At 55.0% G+C, this 18918-nt stretch overlaps 1 protein-coding gene across 2 annotated transcripts in view; it reads right to left on the bottom strand.

The window, feature by feature from the left end:
* The window catches only part of MMP24 (matrix metallopeptidase 24), a 50143-nt gene that overhangs the window by 6588 nt on the left and 24637 nt on the right, over nucleotides 1–18918 (bottom strand). Inside the window, exons 2-6 of one of the 2 annotated variants that reach the window (XM_055140733.1) lie at nucleotides 18240–18388; nucleotides 12850–12966; nucleotides 10883–11187; nucleotides 2682–2843; nucleotides 471–685 (exon numbers count right to left, since the gene is read on the bottom strand). In XM_055140733.1, the coding sequence (XP_054996708.1) occupies nucleotides 471–685; nucleotides 2682–2843; nucleotides 10883–11187; nucleotides 12850–12966; nucleotides 18240–18388 (948 nt within the window). Of the gene's footprint in view, nucleotides 1–470; nucleotides 686–2681; nucleotides 2844–10882; nucleotides 11188–12849; nucleotides 12967–18187; nucleotides 18389–18918 lie in introns of those variants that run through there. The other variant, XM_055140734.1, reaches the window with a different exon arrangement.

The following is an 18918-nucleotide window of genomic DNA, read 5'->3' as shown; positions in this document are numbered from 1 at the left end:
TCTCTCCGGCCCCCAGATAAAGGGGGTTTTACCAGCACTTTCACATCTGCGGCAGAAAGTCATAGAGAAGGGCCAGTCACTGTCTCAGTGGGTGGCACAGCCTTGCCACCTGCTTCTCACGCCATACTCAGTCTGTGGGGTGAGTGGGGCACTCCACAGGGTGGTGGGCGGTGACCCTGGGGCCCTCAGTGTGTCCAATCCTGTGGAGGGTGGGTGGCAGGGAGAAGGTGTGGGGTCACCGGCCTTTCCTCTTCCTTTTCAGCACACACTCATTCGCCAGCAGAGGAAGGAGGCTCCCCCGGTGCAGGCGGGCTGGGGCAGCGGTGGGGGAGTGGTGGTGGCCTGGGCCGGCTCACTGCAGGCCCCAGGGCGGCCTGAACCCCAAGCCACATTCCTCTGGGCCTGTCAGTACTGGAGGGGGCGGGAAGGGCACACAGGGGGCTGGAGGGGTGCCAGGAAGCCGGTCTTACCTTAAACACAAACATCTCGCCCCGGAACAGTGCCACCGTGTTGAAGTTGCCATCACAGATGTTGGGTTTGGCGCCTGGCATGGAGGGGCGGTCCCCGAGGGGCGGCCGAGGGGGCCGGGGCTGGCGCTCGTGCTTCCGCTCGGAAGGCGAGTGGATCCTGCGGACGGGGAGCGTGGGGAGGGGTCTGGTGGGCTCCAGGGGCTCAGCTGGGGGTCCTGGAGAGAGGGCTGGGTCTTAGGAGGGGGGCCAGCCATTTCCAGTCCACCACCTCATCATCCCCCTCCTGACCGTGCCGCCTCTCCCCATTCTTGATTCCCTCCCCTTCGAGAAAACGGCCCTTAACCTGCTGGCTAAGTAAGAACATGTCCATTCTTGGGGTGTCCCCCACATTCTTCCTCTGCTCCCCTCTGCCGTGCCAGCCCCCTTGTGCACAGCTCAGAGTCTGGGCCAGGTCTGCCCGTGTGCATTTCTTCCAGCCCATGGGGGCCACAGTTGCCGGCCCGAGGCCCATGGTTGGGGAGGTCGGGCCTAAACCCTCCTCCGAACTCTCATCTCTTCCAGCTGCTCCTTCATAACCTCTGTGTGGATAGTCCCTCCCTGTCCACCTCATTCTCAAGGCTGGGGTTCCCCTGGGTCCTCTCTTTACCTGGGGGTCCCTGTGTTAGCCCTTCCCATTCATGCTACTTTTTAGGGTGATATGGGAACCTTTTGCAACACTTGGTGCATAGACTATAGCACCGCAGGTTTGGAATTAAAACTAAATCTCGGGGTGAGCACTGGATGCGTGCTGTTTCATTACAAAGTGGTTGTGCTGGGCAGCAAGCTGAGAACCACCCTCTCAGTGGCCCCATTCAAGCTCTGACACCCTCATTCAAACCTTCTGCTTTGGGGCTGCTCCTGGGGCAGGTGTGGGACAGCAGGAAGTGTGGACCTAGAGTGTCCGTACAGAGCGGCTACACTGTCCACACAGCTGACATGAGCCATGAGTGGCCACAGAGTACTTGAAATAAAGGACTAGTTATAATATGATGCAAGAACTCAAAATCTAATTTTGTGGTTTTTGGGCCATACCCGACAGCGCTCAGGGTTTACACCTGACTCCGCTCTCCGGCATCACTCCTGGTGGTGCTTAGGGGACCACATGTGGTGCTTGAGATCAAACCTGGGTGAGCATCATGCAAGGCAAGTGCCCGACCCACTGTAGTACTACTCAGGACCTTCCCTGAAAATTTAACTTTGTTTATTTAATTTTTTTTTTGGGGGGGGGGAGTTGGGCCACACCAGGCAGTGCTCAGGGCTTACTCCTGGCTCTGAACTCAGTGATCACTCCTGGCAGTACTCAGGGCTTACTCCTGGCTCTGAACTTGGTGATCACTCGTGGTAGTACTCAGGGCTTACTCCTGGCTCTGTGCTCAGTGATCACTCCTGGCAATGCTTGGGGGATCATATGTGGATTGAACTTGGGTTAGCTGCATGCAAGGCAAGTGCCTTAACCCCTGTGTTATCTCTTGGGTCCAAACTCTAATATACATTTGAATTTGAATAGCCTCACAGCCACTGATTAATACTGGACACTGAAGACCCCAAATCCATGGCCCAGCCTGGAACTCTGAACTGCAGATAAATCCGATTGTCCCTCAGCTGCAGAGGCCAGAAGTGTGGGAGGGTCATCCCTCACCTGCCTCTGGACTTTCAGCAGATCCCATCCCCTCTCTTCTCTGTGATCTCTGAGCACAGAGCCAGGAGTAAGCCCTGAGCTCTGCCAGGAGTGATCACTGAGCACAGAGCCAGGAGTAAACCCTCAGTACTGCCAAGTATGGCTCAACTCTCCCCTGTCCCTCCCCCCAAATTAAACAAAATTAGATTTTAGGGGCCCTGAGTGATAGTTCAATGGATAAGGCACTTGCCTTGCATGGTGCTGACACAGGTTTGGTCTCTTCCAGGCCTCGTGGCCCCTGCTGGGCCTCTAGAGACCTGGGGCCAGGCTCAAGGGCAGGCCCTGTCACTCAACCAACGATCCACCTAGCCCCCCTCTGATCCCTGGAGGATGCACTGCAGGTGTCGCTCCCAGTCCCAGCTCACACCCTCTCCTGTGCCAGGGGTGGGTGGTAGGGAGGTTCCCCCTGAAACTGGTTCAGGTCAGGCAGCGGCCAGGATGGTGCTCCCCACCCCAGCACACCCCCTGGGCCAGCCCCCACCCCTGCCACGCACCGTAGATCTTCTGGATGCCCTGAAGGTCGTCCTGAGGCAGCTTGAAGTTGTGCGTCTCCATGTACTGGTAGAAGGGCGCCATGATGGCGCTGGGGTCGTTGGAATGCTCCAGCCCCAGTGCGTGGCCCAGCTCGTGCACCGCCACCAGGAAGAGGTCATTTCCTGCGGAGAGGGGGGACGGGAAGGTGCCCAGGGCACCCCCTCGAGTGTCAGCCTGTGTATGGATCTGTTCCTTCAGCTGGCACTAAACCCACATGTGGTGCCAGGTGCTGGGCCAGACTTGGGGCATACAGAGGAAGAGGCCACCCCCTGTCTTCCAGCAGTCCCCTCAAAGGCAGGGGACGAGGGGGTGACCTAGGAAGAGACACGTCCAGTGAGACTCCGCTTCCCAGAGCTTACGTTTTTTGTTTTGCTTTGGGGCCAGGCCTTCCTCTTGGCTCTGCACTCGGGGATCACGGCCAGCAGAGTTGGGGGGACCATATGTGATGCTGAGGCTTGAGAGGCAAGTGTGGTACCCGCTGTGCTCTCTCTCCAGCCCCTAACCTCCCCGAGTTTGAAGAGCTGTCAGGAAGGGTCGGACCGGGAGGGCTCGGTTACACTCGGGGAGGCTGCGTGAAGGCAAGCCTGAGTGGGGAGTTTTAAGATAAGACATTAGCCAAGGGTGCGGACTGGGGGGCAGGGGCGAAGAGGCGTGGGAGTGGCATTCCTGGCAGAGGCAGTGCCAGGAAAACCAGCCAGGGACAAGCACTTTCATTCCACTTGGCTCGGGAACAGAACACGAAGGGAGGCTCACGAGAAGTGAGGTCAGCGGGCGGCCTCGGGCCCGGGGTCTGCGCAGGAATCTGGCCAGCGGGTGCGCACGCATGTGGTAAGCCCCTGAAGCCACTGGCGGAAGGAGGATTCGTGGGTAACGAGATGCGAGGTGGGGGGATGTCAGTGGGGGCTACTCAGGAGCAGCTGGGGGTGTGTGGGAGAGATGAGGGAGTCAGGCCGGAGGGAGGAGCAGAGCGGAGTCTCGGGGACAGCACGCTGGCCATCTGTGGCCCTCAGTCCCAGTGACCACACTCCCGAGAATGCGGAGCATTGGCCAAGGTTATGGGTGGGATTCTAATGCCAGTGCGAGAGGGCATTTGTGTGCTAAGGGGCAGTAGGGCTGGAGGTCCTGGGCCAGGTCACGAGAGGCACAGTCTTCCACTTCGGTTCTGGGAATGGGACCAAGCCCCCTTTCCCGGCCACTGAGGGGGACACCACCTGTCTCAGAGTGTGGCAGGGAACGGCACAGAACTTGGCACAGAAGGGGGTTGGCAGGTGCTGGATGCATACACAGGACCTGCCTTCGGCCAAGGCCAGTGGGGTGCCAGCAGCCAGATGCTCTTTTGTTTTGGGGAGACAGTTTGGTGTCATACCCCCAGCTGTGCTAAAACTTGGGAACTGCTTCCAAGTTCAGGGCATCAGGCTCCAGCTTGTGATGGCTGCTTGCTCTCCGACCCGCTGACCACCTCTCTGCCCGCTCAGGTCCTCTACAGGCAACCTCCCCTGCGCTGCTGATGGGGGTGTGGCAGGGCGAGGCCTGACGTGGGGGGATTAGGTAACCCTAACTTTGGGAAAGAAAAGCAAGGGCCAGGGGCTGGAGCAATAGCACAGCGGGTAGGGCGTTTGCCTTGCACGTAGCTGATCCGGGTTCAATTTCCAGCATCCCATATGGTCCCCAGAGCACTGCCAGGAGTGATTACTGAGTGCATGAGCCAGGAGTAACCCCTGGGTTACTGGGTGTGACCCTAAAAGCAAAAAAAAAAAAGGGCCAGAAAGTTGTATCAAATGTCCTGGCATCTGTGTGCCCAGGGCAGTCTCCTGCTGGCTCTGACCCCTGGCACCTGTGAGGCTGTGCCCAGTCTCAAGACCCCCTGGCATTTGTGTGCCCAGCCTCAAGGCATGTCACAGGCCTGTTTCTGCACCTACCCCCGTGTCGCTAAACCAGTGCTGCCCTAGCAGGGGGAGTTGGAGCTGGGAGTGACCGTGGGGCCTTCTGACTGGGGTCTGCGGAAGGAACAGGAGCCCCAAGATGGATGGACGACACCAGTGTCGTCGGCGAGAGGGGGCTGGGCAAGGCCCCTGCAAGGTTGGCCAGAAGCCCGGTGCTGGCCTTCTGCTGGGGAAGAGCAAGCTGGACAAGGAGGCCGCCGCCCCCGGCTCCTGTCCCAGGCCCTGGGCCCTCTGGCAGCGGGCAGGCTGAGCTCATCTCTGAGTGGCTCCCAAAGAAACGCAGCCGCAAGAGCCAGCGGAAGGCCACTTGCTTCCTGGCGTCTGGCCTGGCTCTGCTCCTGGGCCCTGCTTGGTTCTGGAACAAGCTGTTTTCTTCCCTCTGTCTCCCGCCCCAGCCCTCTCTCAGGCTAGCCCCTCAGAAGGGCAGGTGAGATCCAGGCAGCAGGCCCCATCCTTGGTGAGCCCCTGAACCCTTGTTGCTTATGTGTGTGTGCAGGGGGTGGGGGTCACTACCCCTGGTGGGATAGCATCATTCAATGTGGGGCGGAAGGCATGGAAATTTGGTACCAAAGTTTCCCCAAGGCATGAGGGCCCCACGTCAAAATCAAGCTTGTCACTTATCTAATATGTCTGGCAGCATTCACGGCCCAGGGTTGTGTTTCTTGGGTGAAAAGGGGTCACGAGTGGGACCACTTGGACCTCTGCCATCAGCCTGCATCTTGTTTTTTTTTTTCTTTTTGTGTCACACCCGGCACTGCCCAGGGGTTTCTTCCTGGCTCTGCACTCAGGAATCACCCCTGGTGGTGCTCAGGGGACCATATGGGATGCTGGGATTTGAACCCGGGTCGACCGCGTGCAAGGCAAACGCCCTACCCGCTGTGCTATTGCTCCAGCCCCATCAGCCTGCATCTTACTTCACTGGCCTCTGCGCTCCATTCTCAGCAAGGGTCAGGAGTCGGCCCTTAACAAGCGAGTGGGGCCGGGGGCTGATTCCAGGGGTGAAAGCAGAGAAGAGTTGGGGGCTGGCATTCTAGGGGACTGTCGCCGGCAGAGGCTCTGAGAGCACCCCCCAGCGCCCCAGCCTCAGGAGGGCTGGCCTAACAGGGCAGGTGAGAGCACGAAAGAGGCACAGTGCCCCAAGTTTGGTATTTTTCCAGGCACAGCAGAACCCTAGGGCAGCGGGTGGAGGGACACGTATAATCCAGAGAATTCTTTGCCCTGGCTCTGCCCCATTTAACAGGCTATCTGAATTTCTTTCTTTCTTTGCTTTTTAGGTCATACTTGGTGATGCTCAGGGGTTCCTCCTGGCTCTGCACTCAGGAATCACTCTTGGTGGGTTCAGGGGACCCTAAGGGATGCCGGGGATCGAACCCTGGTCAGCTGCATACAAGGCAACCATTACCTGCCCGCCGTCCTATGGCTCCGGCCCCCCTATCTGAATTTCTGAACGGCTCAGGACTTGACTGTGAATGGGGGTGTGTGAGGGAGGAGTCCTGAGGTGAATGCGGAAGGGTTGAGCTTCTGGAGGGTCCTGCATGGAGGCAGCCCCAGAAACCAGCTGAAAGTGAGCGGCTAGCCTCCCCAACCACACCCCAGGCCAGGGGCTCCCGGGGGCCAGGGGTTGGGGGAGGGCCTCTGAGTCTGCTGTTTTCCCAGTCAGACAGCAGGTGAATTTTATTACTCCTGGTTTAGGCTGACACCTGAACCGACCCCTCTGAGCTTCATGAAAAATGGAGCAGTCTGGGTCTGGGTCTCCTGCACCTATCCAGCTCGCTCAGCAGTGGGGAGTGGGGGTGTCTAGGTTTCTTCTGATTTGGGAGGGAGGGACATAGGAGCGGGGCTCCGGGGCTAGTCCCAGCTCAGGGTTCTGTGGACTGGAAGGGCAAGAATCAAACTCAGGACTTCACACATGCAAGGCAAGTGCTCCACCCCTGAGCCGCCTTGCCCAGCCCCGCGGGGAGGATTCTCACCAAATAGTGAGACTCCCCACCAGGCTAGCATGGAGGAGCGAGGAGGCAAGAGACAGGCTGAAGGGAACCTGAATCCGGTCAAGCCCAAGGACCCCTCAGGAGTGATGCTGGTTCTGTCCACAAATATGAGGTACGGGGGTGATCTGAGTGGTGCTAAGCGCCCTAAGAGGGGCTGTCTGCGTCCCTACACAGGCAACCCACTGCCTGTGATCACGTGGCAGGTAGTTTATGAATGCAAGCCCATTTTCAAAATCTCTGTGGATTTTGTTGGGTTTGGTAGTGACTTTGTAGTTGGGTTAAAAATCATACTGACGGGCCAGAGAGATGGCGCAGCGGGTAGGCGTGTGCCTTGCACCCAGCCGGCCCAGGTTTGATCCCTGGCATTCCATATGGTCCTCTGAGCCTGCCAGTTGAACCCTGAGTTCAGAGCTAGGAATAGCCCTTGAGCACTGCTGGGTGGGTTCCTCCCTGCCCCCAAATCATACTGATACAGACTGGAGAGATAATCCAGGGCTTAAGGTGCTTGCTTTTCACAAGGACAGCTCCAGTACCACGTGGTCCCCTGAGCACTGCCAGGAGCAGTCCCCAAGCACAGAGCAAGGAGCAGCCCCTGAGTACCACAGATTGTGGCTTTCCTAAAAACCTCCTCTCAGAGAGAGCAAAAGGGAATGCCCTTCCATAGAGGTGGGGTGGGTTTGGGTGAGATGGGGTGGGGGTGGTGGGAGGGATGCTGGGACCATTGGTGGTGGAGAATGGGCACTGGTGGAGGAATGGGTACTCGACCATTGTATGACTGAAACACAAGCATGAAAGTTTGTAAGTCTGTTACTGTACCTCTTAGTGATTCATTAATAAAAAATTTTAAAAAATAAAAATAAAAATAAATGTCCTCCCTCCAAACCACCTTCTATAGGTGGATTCTAAGGTATTTCCAGGTATTTAACTAAAATAATCCTTTTTGTTTTGGGGAATACCTAGTGGTGCTTAAGGGCAACTCCTAGTATAGTGCTCAAGACTCATTCCCGGCAATATTTGGGGGACCCGCAGTGCTGGGCAACGGGACTCAGGCCTCTTGCACACAAAGCCGATGCTCCAGCCCTCTGAACTATTCCCCCACCCTTAGGATGACTTTTCAAAAACATACCAGCCCAAAACTAAGAGTGGGGGAGAGTGGCCGAGCTGGGAGCGGCGCCTGGCTGCAGCCGGCCGAGCAGGCCGCCAGGTGCCTGCGCTTCACAGCTTCACGCTCCCTGCTTGGGGGACATGGAAATTTTCCATAAGGGAAACTTGGGAGCGAGAAGAGAATCAATAAACAGGAAGTTCCCAGGCCGCTCTGTCCCCGCCTCGTGCCGAGCCCCTGTGCGAATCCGATGGTCAGACCCAGAGCCAGCCTGGGCCCTTTCCTCCTTCCGGAAACGCTCTCGCCTGTGTGCGGCACCCCTGCTTGCCGCCCCGGTGGCAGCAGCTCAGACTCGGGGTCCAGACCCTAGAGAAGCCAGGACTCTAGTCCAGAGATGTTCGTCATCTCGGAATCTCTCCCAGCCTGGTGGCTACAGGACAGGGTAGCACAGGCGGGAGGGGGCTGCCAGGGTGCCCAGCCCCGCTCCTTCCCACATCCCCCCACCAGGACCTTGGGAATTTGGAGGGGCCCGAGGCCTCCAATAGCCAGGATACCAGTGGGCAGTGCTGAGCCCACGAGCTAGGAAGGGAAGGCAGAGTAGGAGACCGGACAGCACTGCCCACAAATCCATTCCTCTCCCCAAGGCCCTTAGGAAAAAATCTAATCAGTTAATGGTGCCTGGCACTCACTGGGGGCTCAAACGTGTTACATTCATCTCCTTCCGTGCTCTCAGTGAGCACTGCCCAGGAATAAGAATGGGAGGAGGAGGACTCGGGATTCTGTTTTGTTTTTCTTTTTGGATCACACCCGGCGATGCACAGGTGTTACTCCTGGCTCTGCACTCAGGAATTACTCCTAGCGGTGCTCAGGGGACCATGTGGGATGCTGGGAATCGAACCCGGGTTGGCTGCGTGCAAGGCAAACGCCCTACCTGCTGTGCTATTGCTCCAGCCCCATGGACTCGGGATTCTGAAACCCGGGAAGCCATCCAGGGCACCAGGCACGGGGGCCAGGTCAGAGGAACTGGCGCTTGATGGGAAAGAACAGGGAGGAAGTTCACTGTCTCATAACTTGGTCTCGGCTGAGCCTCGGAAAAAACATCTCTGGAGGCCTCTCTGACAGGCAGAGCCCGTGCTGTGGACACTGGACCCTGGGATGGGGAAAAATGTTCTCAGGGAGAGGGTCCTCACCTCGAGGCTGAGAGGAAAGAGGCCTGGAGGTACTCTTGGAGAAGCGTGAAGGTCCCAGCACCCCCCTGGGCTGAGATTCAGAGACAGCCAGGGAATCCATGTGTCTACAGCAGAAACCCCTGCTGACTCCTGTCAGAGTCAGGGAAATGGTGGCGACAAAGCTGGTATTTCTCAAGGTGAGGTACGTCAGAAGAACCCGGGCAACTGATTAGACCGAGTGCTGAGATTTCCAAACCCAGACTGGAACCCGTGAATCGGAACTGCAAGAGCTTAATCTTTTGTTCGCTTTTGGTTTGGGGTTAAACCTGGTGGTGCTCAGGTCTTACTCTGGCTCTGCACTCAGGGATCACTTCTGGTGGGCTCAGGGGACCATATGGGGTGTCAGGGATTGAACCCAGGACCTGCAGTCTCACAAAGGCTTGTAGGTGCTTCGGATCTGGGTGCCCTGTGATGTGACGCTAAGCAGGGCCACGAGCATGGGTTCCAGAGAGTAACACCCACTCCCAAACTCTTATTTTAACTATGCAGTCTTAAGACGTAATCTTTCTCTATATCTCAGTTTGCCTGCTTGTAAAAAAGGGGATAAAATACTAATCTATGGATAATGGCACAGGAAATGGAAAACAGTTGCCATGGCCTTTAGGATACTTACATCTCAGTCATGATTTATTATAATCTATTATTTTTATTTTGGGGCCACACCCAGCAGTTTCTGGAGCGAGCAGATATCATCACGTGACAGGGACAAATGGAGACGTTACTGGCGCCCACTCGAGCAAATCGAAGATCAAGGGAAAACAAGTGATACACATGAAGTGATACCCAGCAGTGCTCCTGGTTTAACCCTGGCTCTGTGCTCAAGAATCAATCCTGGTAGTGCTCAGGGGATCATATGGGGTGCCAGGGGATGGAACCTGGGTTGGCTGCATGCCATGCCAGGCAAATGCCCTGCCCGCTGTAATCTCTCCGATTCAGATTAATTATACTGAGAACTGAATAGAACCCCATCCTCTGTTCCACCTCCCTCCCACTGAATTCTCTCAGTCCTCCTGGGACCACCTTCAGTGCAGCCTGCCTCAGGCAGGGTTACTGGTGTTCGCATCTCAGCTCATTGAAGGGGTAGGGACTGTGTCCCCTTAAAAACGCTTGTGTCCACTAGGCTATGCCACTGAGAGCTGGAAGGGACTCTGGAGGGCCTAATTCAGCCCTTTCTTTTATGGAGAGGGAGACCAAGAGAGCATTACGTGTCCCCAGTCACACAGCCAGGAGGCTGGATGATGATCGAGTGTTGGTGCTGCCACCTGCTAGTCATGCCACTCAAGTCCCAGACTTGCCATCCTAAAATTGGGTGTAATGAAGCACACCTGCCTGTTTCCTTAGCACATGCCTCGTGAGGGGATCCTGAGGGGGAAACCCTGGCATAAGCCACCGTCATTGTTCCCATGACTGCGTGGAGCCGACGCGGGTGCCAGATGCTACTCACTGGATCACAGTGGGGACGTGCAGGTTGCCCAGAGAGCTGGAGTTGCCCATCCCTGCCTTGAGGCTGGCCTCCGGGAGGGGGCCAGCCTCGCCATTCGATGGGCTTGCAGCTCTCTGATGATAGTCCACGGGTTCAGCCCTTCTTTCAGCTTTCATGCTCTTTTTACCGTTTTCTCCAGCTTCTGACTCATTCCTTCATCATCTTATTCATGCCGTGACCTCTCCCCCTGACTCAGCCCAGTTAGCCCCTTTGCCAATCCCTCTGACTCATCTCCCCGATCCTGGTGGATCAGGTTGAATATTATCCAAAACTGCCATTCCCACCCATTATGTTCTGAGTTTCTGGGCAAGACCTAAAGTCCAGGGAATTCAGGGCCAACTGAATGCCTTTTCTGGGGGTGTTTCCCTGACCCCTGAGCATGTTGGGACTGTCCCCGGGTCCCGCTGTGTCCTTACCATCATGGTTGGCATTTCCTAGCGTCCATGGCTCATCGGAGTCAAAGTGTGTGTCTCCTCCAATCCCCGGGCCAGGAAAGTAGGCATGGGCCAGGAAGCCCCCTTCCCCATCAAATGGAGAACTGTCACCATGGAAACCAGAAGCAAAGAAGATCATGATGTCTGCCTCCTTCCGGTCACTTTTGATTTCATGGTATGGTACCTCTTCAAAGGTCAGCGGGGTCACCTTCTGCCACACATCGAATGCCTGGCGAATAGCTTTCCTCGTGTCCAGCTCCCCCACCTTTGGGGTGTAGTTGTGAATGCTGGCGAGAGAGGAGAGGGTCATTAGGAGCTAACTGGATAGCAGAGTTAGAAGGGACACCAGAGACTGGACCGCCCAGTGGTCTTCAAAGGGGGAACTCTAACAGTCTGTTGAGGTGTCAACACTTCTCCAAGTGTTGAGGACTTGGAGAAGCAGCTTAGTTTTTTGCTTTGTTTTGGGTGGCCACACCCAGTGGTACTCAGGGCTTACTCCTGGCTCTGTGCTCAGAGATCACTCTTGGCGGGGTTTGGAGGCCCAAACACTCTTGGAGGGTTTGGAGTGCTGGGGGAGTGAATGTGGGTTGGCAGCATGCAAGGCAAGTGCCCTCTCCGCCGTACTATCGCTCTGGCCCCTGGAGACAGGCAGCGTAGGAGACAGCGTAGGAGCTTAGGAGACAGGCTTGGGGTTCCCACCAGGACTCATCAGTGGGAACAAGTCAGGATTTGTTTGTGACCACAACCAGCTCAGGAGCTACTCCCGGCTCTACTCTTGCAGGCTGTTCCCTGTGGTTTTAGGGGAGCACAGGAGGGGCGAGGATTGAACTGGGGCTCCTGCGTGCATAGCATGTGCTGTGGCCCTTGGGGCCATTTCCCTCCTCCCTCCCCCAGTGGTTCTGCTTTAATCAGTTTTTTAATATTTGGTCTCTGACAGCATTTATGTTAAATGCAGAATGCTGCTCCAAGTTTAGAAAAACAGCAAATTGGTGAATAGCATTTTCTATTTTTTTCTCATAACAGAAAGCATATATTTATAAAAGTTATGAAAATCTTCAAACAGTGAAGCGCTGAAGTGAAATGTTTCTTTGCCAAGCCCTGTGGGCCAGAGAGACGCTGCAGGGGTTTCAGCGCCTGCCTTGTATGCAGCCGATCCTGGCATGCTCCCTGGCACCACATACCGTCTCCCAGTCACCACCAGGAGCAATCCCTGAGTGCAGAGCAGGAGGAGCCCCTGAGCACTGTTCTGCATGGCCAAACCCCCCACACCACCCTGTAATTAAAAATCTTTGGTATCAACATAAGTTGACATCAGTGGTAGAGGGCGGGATCTGACTTGGATAGAGATTAGGGCCACTATAGCCATGTGTTATGGCGATAGTATTTTTCCACAATGTGGCTCTGGGTGCCCTAACCCATGCACACCGAGGCCAGGGCTGTGAGCTCAGTCTACAGATAAGGAACAGAGGCCCAGAGAGACTCAGTGACAGGAGTTAAGGTTAGAGTTGCATTAGAAAACAGTTTTCCTTTTTCATTTTTCTTCTGGGTATTGGGGGAGGGGAATGATCACACTCAGTGATGCTCAGGGGTTACTTCTGGCTCAGCATTCAGGAATCACTCCTGGAGGTGCTCAGGAACCATATGGAATGCCGGGGATAGAACTCAGATGGGCTGTGTGCAAGGCAAGCACCCTACCCACTGTACTATCTCTTTGGCCCCTAAGTGCCACTTTCTGAAACTAGAGGCAGCCAAACAGAAAACAACCCAGGAGCTCCCCAAAGACTAAACAGACAAAATTCGAGACAGCGTCCTTTGGTGGTCAACAAAGGAATCAGAGTCACAGGCACTGGGGCCCTGGCCCTGAGCAATCCCCCCACCCCAGACCCCTGCCCGTCCCCGTCCCCCACCAGGGTGGCCTCTGCAGTGAGGAGGGAGGGAGGGATGCGCACCTGTATGTGATGTGCTTCTGCCTCCACTTCTGTCCAGTCAGAGCATAGCGCTTGTTTCTCCGCCTTCGGCTCAGGTGGGGATGGTCTGGGACGCCGCATCGGGGCTTCTTCATCCACCTGGGCACAGAGACGTGGAGACTGTGGGCCTGCTCCCGGCGGGAACTGCATTGTCATCAGCCGGGGCTGAAGGGTTGGCGCGCCGGGCTCTGGGCCGGCAGGATCCCTCACGGGAACACCACCCTGTCCTGATTCACTCACACATTCTTCTGTCCAGGCTTGTGAGAGCCAGAGAACCCAGGTTCGGCAGTTACGGCTCGACCACTTGTCACAGGCTGAGCCTCAGTTTCCCCAGCTGCAGCCTGAGAAGGTGGGCTCTCTGTTCTGCGGCTGGAGCCGGCATATGTGAAGAGGTGGTCAGTGCAGTTAAGAGGCCTCCCTGGCTGAGGGGGACCCTCCCCAAACACCAGAATAAAATCCACAATCTGAGCCTTGCCTCAGGGTCCTGCCCACCACCTCCCCCTCCTTCCCCTGAGTCCCTCCTCCAGCCTCGGGGACCCTTCTGTCCTCTGGTACCTAAGGTGACGCCAAGCTGTGCCTTTGCCCTCGCTGTTTCCCTGTGGGCCAGGCTTCCTCCTTCTCACACGCCTTGTTCCCAGGCTTCATAAAGGTCTCACTCCAAATGTCACCCCCACAGAGAGGCTCCCCGGGCCTCCCTGTCTAAAGGAGACCCCCTGTCCTCCCCCACCCCCCCTAGCCTAGCCCCCCACTCTCTGGGTTTCCCACTTCATTTTCCTCCTATTTCTCACTCTCTCATCGTGCCCATCTGCTTTCTTGCTTAGTCTTTTGTTTGTTTTTTTGTGCCACACCTGTGGCACTCAGGGATTACTCCTAGCTTTGTACTCACAAATCACGAATGGAGGGCTCGGGGGACCCTATGGGGTGCTGGGAATTGAACCCGGGTCAACCACATTCAGGGCAAGCGCTGTACCCACTGTACTATGGCTCTGACCCCTCTTGCTTAGTGTTGGTCTCCTTCGCCAGCTTCTGAGGTCCGGCCTGGACCCCCAGTATGGGCAGGGGACCGTACACAGAAGGGGATCAATTATGATTTATTGTGGGGCGAGGGGGCATACCTGGTGATGCTCAGAGGTTACTCCTGGCTCTGTGCTCAGGAATCACTCCTGGCAGTGCTTGGGAGACCGTATGGGAAGCTGGGGATCAAACTTGGGTTGGCCATGTGTGAGGCAAGCACCCTACACGCTGTACTATCTCTCTGGCCCCTCAATAAGGAGCTGTTGAATGAATGAATGAATGAATGAATGAATGTCCTAGCCTGAGAGGCAGCTTTTTATCACTGGAGGTGGAAAAAATGGCTCCACAACTAACCTGGGGGCTTGGAATGGAATTCTCCATGGTACTCACTGCAGTGCACGAGGATTTTAAACCCACAGTCTGTTGCCTCTAATCTGTGATCACTTCCGTGAGGACAGGAACTCTGTCATATTTATCACCGTGTCCCAACATGAGCCTGGAGTCCGGGACTAAGAAAACTCTGACAACAGCTTACAGCCAGGATGCTGCCCGTGAGAGATCAGTAAGCCGGGGATGTCTCTGGGATTAGAACAAGAGGACTCAGGACAGGCTACTTCAAAGCCTAGGGCTGACGGGAGGCTCAGCTATCCTGGTGGCTTATGTCCTTGACTGGCCGAGTGACTCCCACACTACACTAGAGCTTGGCTCTCTGGATGGAAAATCAGCCGGCTGCATGTTGTGAAAGCAGCTGACACTGATAAGGCAGAAAGGAGTCAGACATGGTTTTCTTTTCTTTTTTTTTTTTTTTTGCTTTTTGGGTCACACCCAGCAATGCTCAGGGGTTACTCCTGGCTTTGCACTCAGGAATTACTCCTGGCGGTGCTTGGGGGACCATATGGGATGCCGGGGATCGAACCCGGGTCGGCTGCGTGCAAGGCAAATGCCCTACCCGCTGTGCTATCGCTCCGGCCCCAGACATGGTTTTCTTCACATACTAAAAGCCCTTTGAGGGACCTCGCCAGGCCTCCTGCATCTTTATTTTATTTTATTATTTTTTTTTAAATTAGTGAAACACCATGAGGGTACAGTAAGAGATTTACACATTTTCGTACTTGTGTTTCCCTCATACAATGTTTGAGAACCCCTCCCTCCACTAGTGTCCATTCTCCACCATTCTCCAGTATCCCTCCCACCTCTCAATCCCATCCCCCCTCCCCCCCTCCTGCATATTTGTACGTCCCCATGGCCTCACGTGCCCAGGAATTTTAGTAAGATATGAAACTAACAGTACCATGCATTAATCTATCTATCTATCTATCTATCTATCTATCTATCTATCTATCTAATCTATCTATGTATCTGATTCTCGAAACAACTCTCTGACGAAACCAGAAATGGTTTATGCCTCTTTACAGATAATGGGAAATACACAAATCAAAGAATTTGCAAAACACATGCAATGGTGAGGTGGGGCTGGGAGTGAACTGGACGAATAAACAGCCGAATGCAACGAAACACACTGAGAAAGGTTTGTTTTTTAAACTTTTTCCATCTGTGCGGAGCACAAAGTTGGTTGAAGAGCTATGTTTGTTGAATGAATGCATGCATGAATGAATGAGTGAGCGGCTGAGGGAGACACCCAAGCGAGTATGTTAGCTCAGAGGGGGCTGGGGGAGAGAACCAGGACCAGCTCAGCACCACAAGGCTGATGAACTGAAAGGGCTCCAAAGGCCACGGGCCTCTCAGTTCTACCCCTGACACCTCCCCACTCGGGCAGGAGTGAGTGTGAGCACCTGAGCATCTCCGCCTTTCCACCATCCTCACAACATCGCATCTGTGGGTTACCTCAGAAAAGTGTTTCTTCCCCCAAAACAGCGGCCCACCTTCTCACAGAGGAGCCTGTGGGCAGTGCCATCCCACAGAGGTGGAGGCAGAGCAGCCTGTGGGCAGCGCCATCCTCCTCCTCCCTCCGATGCTTCCCTCCGCGGCCTCCCCTCGTGTCCACCTGCCACTCCCTGAGCCCTGTCCAACAGGCCTGCGGGGCCAGGTGGTGCCTCAGCAGACACCAGCACTCCTGCCTACTGCTGCCAAGCCCTCCGAGTGGCCCCCTGCCTGGGACATCGGCCGGCCGGGCACCCCGTAACCAGCTCGCTCGTGGGCCCAGCACCAAGGAGCCTCCACAGGCACCAGCTTGGAGTCACACCAACTCACAAGTGAAGAACCGCAGCAAGAGGAAATATTTGGATAGAACTTTAGGATCATCCAAGCCCAGACTCCCCATGATTTATTTATTTATTTATTTATTTATTTATTATTTTTTTGCTTTTTGGGTCATACCTGGCGATGCACAGGGGTTACTCCTGGCTCTGCACTCAGGAATTACCCCTGGCAGTGCTCAGGGGTAATTCCAGTGTTTTGCAAATTCTTTGATCTGTATATTTCCCATTATCTGTAAAGTGACCATATGGGATGCTGGGAATTGAACCCGGGTCAGCCGCGTGCAAGGCAAACGCCCTACCCGCTGTGCTATCGCTCCAGCCCCGACTCCCCACAATTTAAATCTGAGGATAAAGGGAGCTAAGACACGAAAGCTCCCATCTAACCACTGTGCCGAGAGTGACGAGCGAGGCTGGGGGAGTTTCACGGCGTGGCGGGGGTGAGCCTGGACCTGCAGTGGGCTGCATCTTCCCGTCCTTCCCATGCTTACTCACTACCCCCCTTCAGCTGGGGGCCCTAACCCCAGCCCTCCTGAAGGCACTCACCCCAGTTCTTTCCCTTAGAGTAGCAATAGTATTTCTTAAACAGCTGCCATACTTTCGTGGCTCTTTCTTAAATGGAAGCACTCTCAACTTTTTTTTTTTATTTGTTTGTTTTGGGCCCCATCCGACAATACTCAGGGGTTACTCCTGACTTTGCACTCAAGGGATCACTTTTGGAGGTGCTCAAGGGACCATATAGGATGCCGGGAATTGAACCCAGGTTCTCTCAAGTGCCCTACCCACTTTACTATCACTCGAGCCCTTCAACTCTCTCTGTCTCTGTCTCTCTGTCTCTGTCTCTTTCTTTTTTGCTTTTTGGGTCAAACCTGTTGATGCACAGATGTACAGGGGTTACTTCTGGCTCATGCACTCAGGAATCACTCCTGTCAGTGCTCGGGGGACCATATGGGATCCCAGAGACCGAACCAGGTTGGCCATATGCAAGGCAAACACCCTACCCGCTGTACTATCGCTCCAACCCCAAGTCTCCCTTCTTTTTTTTTTCTTTTTTGGGTCACACCCGGTAATGCACAGGGGTCACTCCTGGCTCATGCACTCAGGAATTACCCCTGGCGGTGCTCGGGGAACCATATGGGATGCTGAGAATTGAACCCGGGTCAGCTGCATGCAAGGCAAACGCCCTACCCACTGTGCTATCACTCCAGTCCCCCCAACTCTCCCTTCTTAAACAAAACTTCCTCCTCTCCAGTTACTACTGCTTCCCTCTTCCCATCAAAGTCAATCTTCTAGAAGTTTCTCCCAACACATCTCTGCTCCTCATCTCTCCCTCTCCCTCAGCTAGCTGAGTGGCTGTGTCTCCACCAAACCACCCAGGTTCCAACAGCCTCCTTGTTAACAAAATGCCGATACTCTCCAGTCTGAGCCCTCTGACCCCCTCCACGCCCTTACTGTAAGGACACCCCCCTTTCCTTGCCCTCGTTGGGTTCCTTCTTGTTTTGTTTTGGGGGTTCTCTCCACACACTCTTCTCCTGTCAGCTCTCTGAGTGAGCTTTGGCTTCCTGGCTATCACCTCCTAAGCGGCTCCCTGAAACTGTTCGCTCTGTGCTCGGGAGACTGTGACAAGGTCTGTGTGCTAAATGCCTCTGCAGGCAGGTTCACAGTGCTCCACACAGCGCCTAAAACACAGAGGCACTCAGCAAACATTGGAGGAAGGAGGAAAGAGGGAGCTGAGTTGCCAAGGGCTTACCACTCGAGAGTCTCTGCATCAAGACAGACCCCCAGACATACCAGGGGTGACTGGTAAAACCTCCAGCTATTAGAGTCAGAGGAGATTAGGACCATGTTTAACCAAGCCCCTCACCATGCTGATAAGGAAACTAAGGCCCATAGGGTGACACTTACACGTGGTGAGACCCCAGCTCCCATCCCAAAGGGCATGTGTGTATTGGTGCATGCGTGCGTGCATATATACATGCATGTGTGTGTGTGTGTGGGGGGGGTGGTCCTGGCCAGGAGGAGCCTGTAGGAGTAAAAGATCAGCAGACAGCTGGGCTTGGTGCATCCTTGAGGCCGTGATGGACACGAACCCTGATGTAAGTCTGGAGAGTTGAAAGGCACAATGTCCTCTGCAAATCTTACTCGATTGTTGTCTGATCCAACACACCGGTGACTGGGATCCCGTAGAACTGCTGCATAGTGGAGACTGCGGATTGCAAGGCTGTCCCTGAGTGCAGCGCGGAGGCCCGGGAGTCGTAGGGAAGCAGATAGCCATACGACTTCAGCCAGTTCTGAAAGACCGAGAGAAAAGGATGCAACACGCTGCGGAGCGCACTGCCCGACCTGGAAACGAGGGGCTGTTACAACCAAGGAACTCAGGGACTCACGCTTTGGTTTCTTCCCCGTCACTTCCTCCTACACACTGTCAAGTTCATCTCCAGAAAGCCCTGCTCACTTTGGCAGTTTCCTCTGCTAGAAACCCCACAGAATCACTACTGGCTACAGATTGAAGATTAAACTCATGTTCAAGGCTCCCCCTGCCCTTCCCCTTTACTCATCCCTGCCGTGGTTCCCACAGTCCTCTGAAGGGATGTGCAAGGGCACAAGGATGGCTCCTCCTCTGAAGAGTCCCACAGGTGCTGCCACCAACACACCCTGTGGAGCTGAAGTCAGAGTCCCATGCACAATCAGGAGGTAGGATATTTGCTGGCATGAGGGTGAAAACAGTCTTTATTGCTAAGCACCCCAAATATATGCATTGTTATCAATACATATCAACCAATAAACAAAAAGAAAAAAGAAAATGTATTACTTAAACACA

This window comes from Sorex araneus, chromosome 5 (assembly GCF_027595985.1).
Source record: "Sorex araneus isolate mSorAra2 chromosome 5, mSorAra2.pri, whole genome shotgun sequence".
Classification (NCBI taxonomy): Eukaryota; Metazoa; Chordata; class Mammalia; order Eulipotyphla; family Soricidae; genus Sorex; species Sorex araneus.
This window is presented reverse-complemented; position numbering and strand designations above follow the sequence as displayed.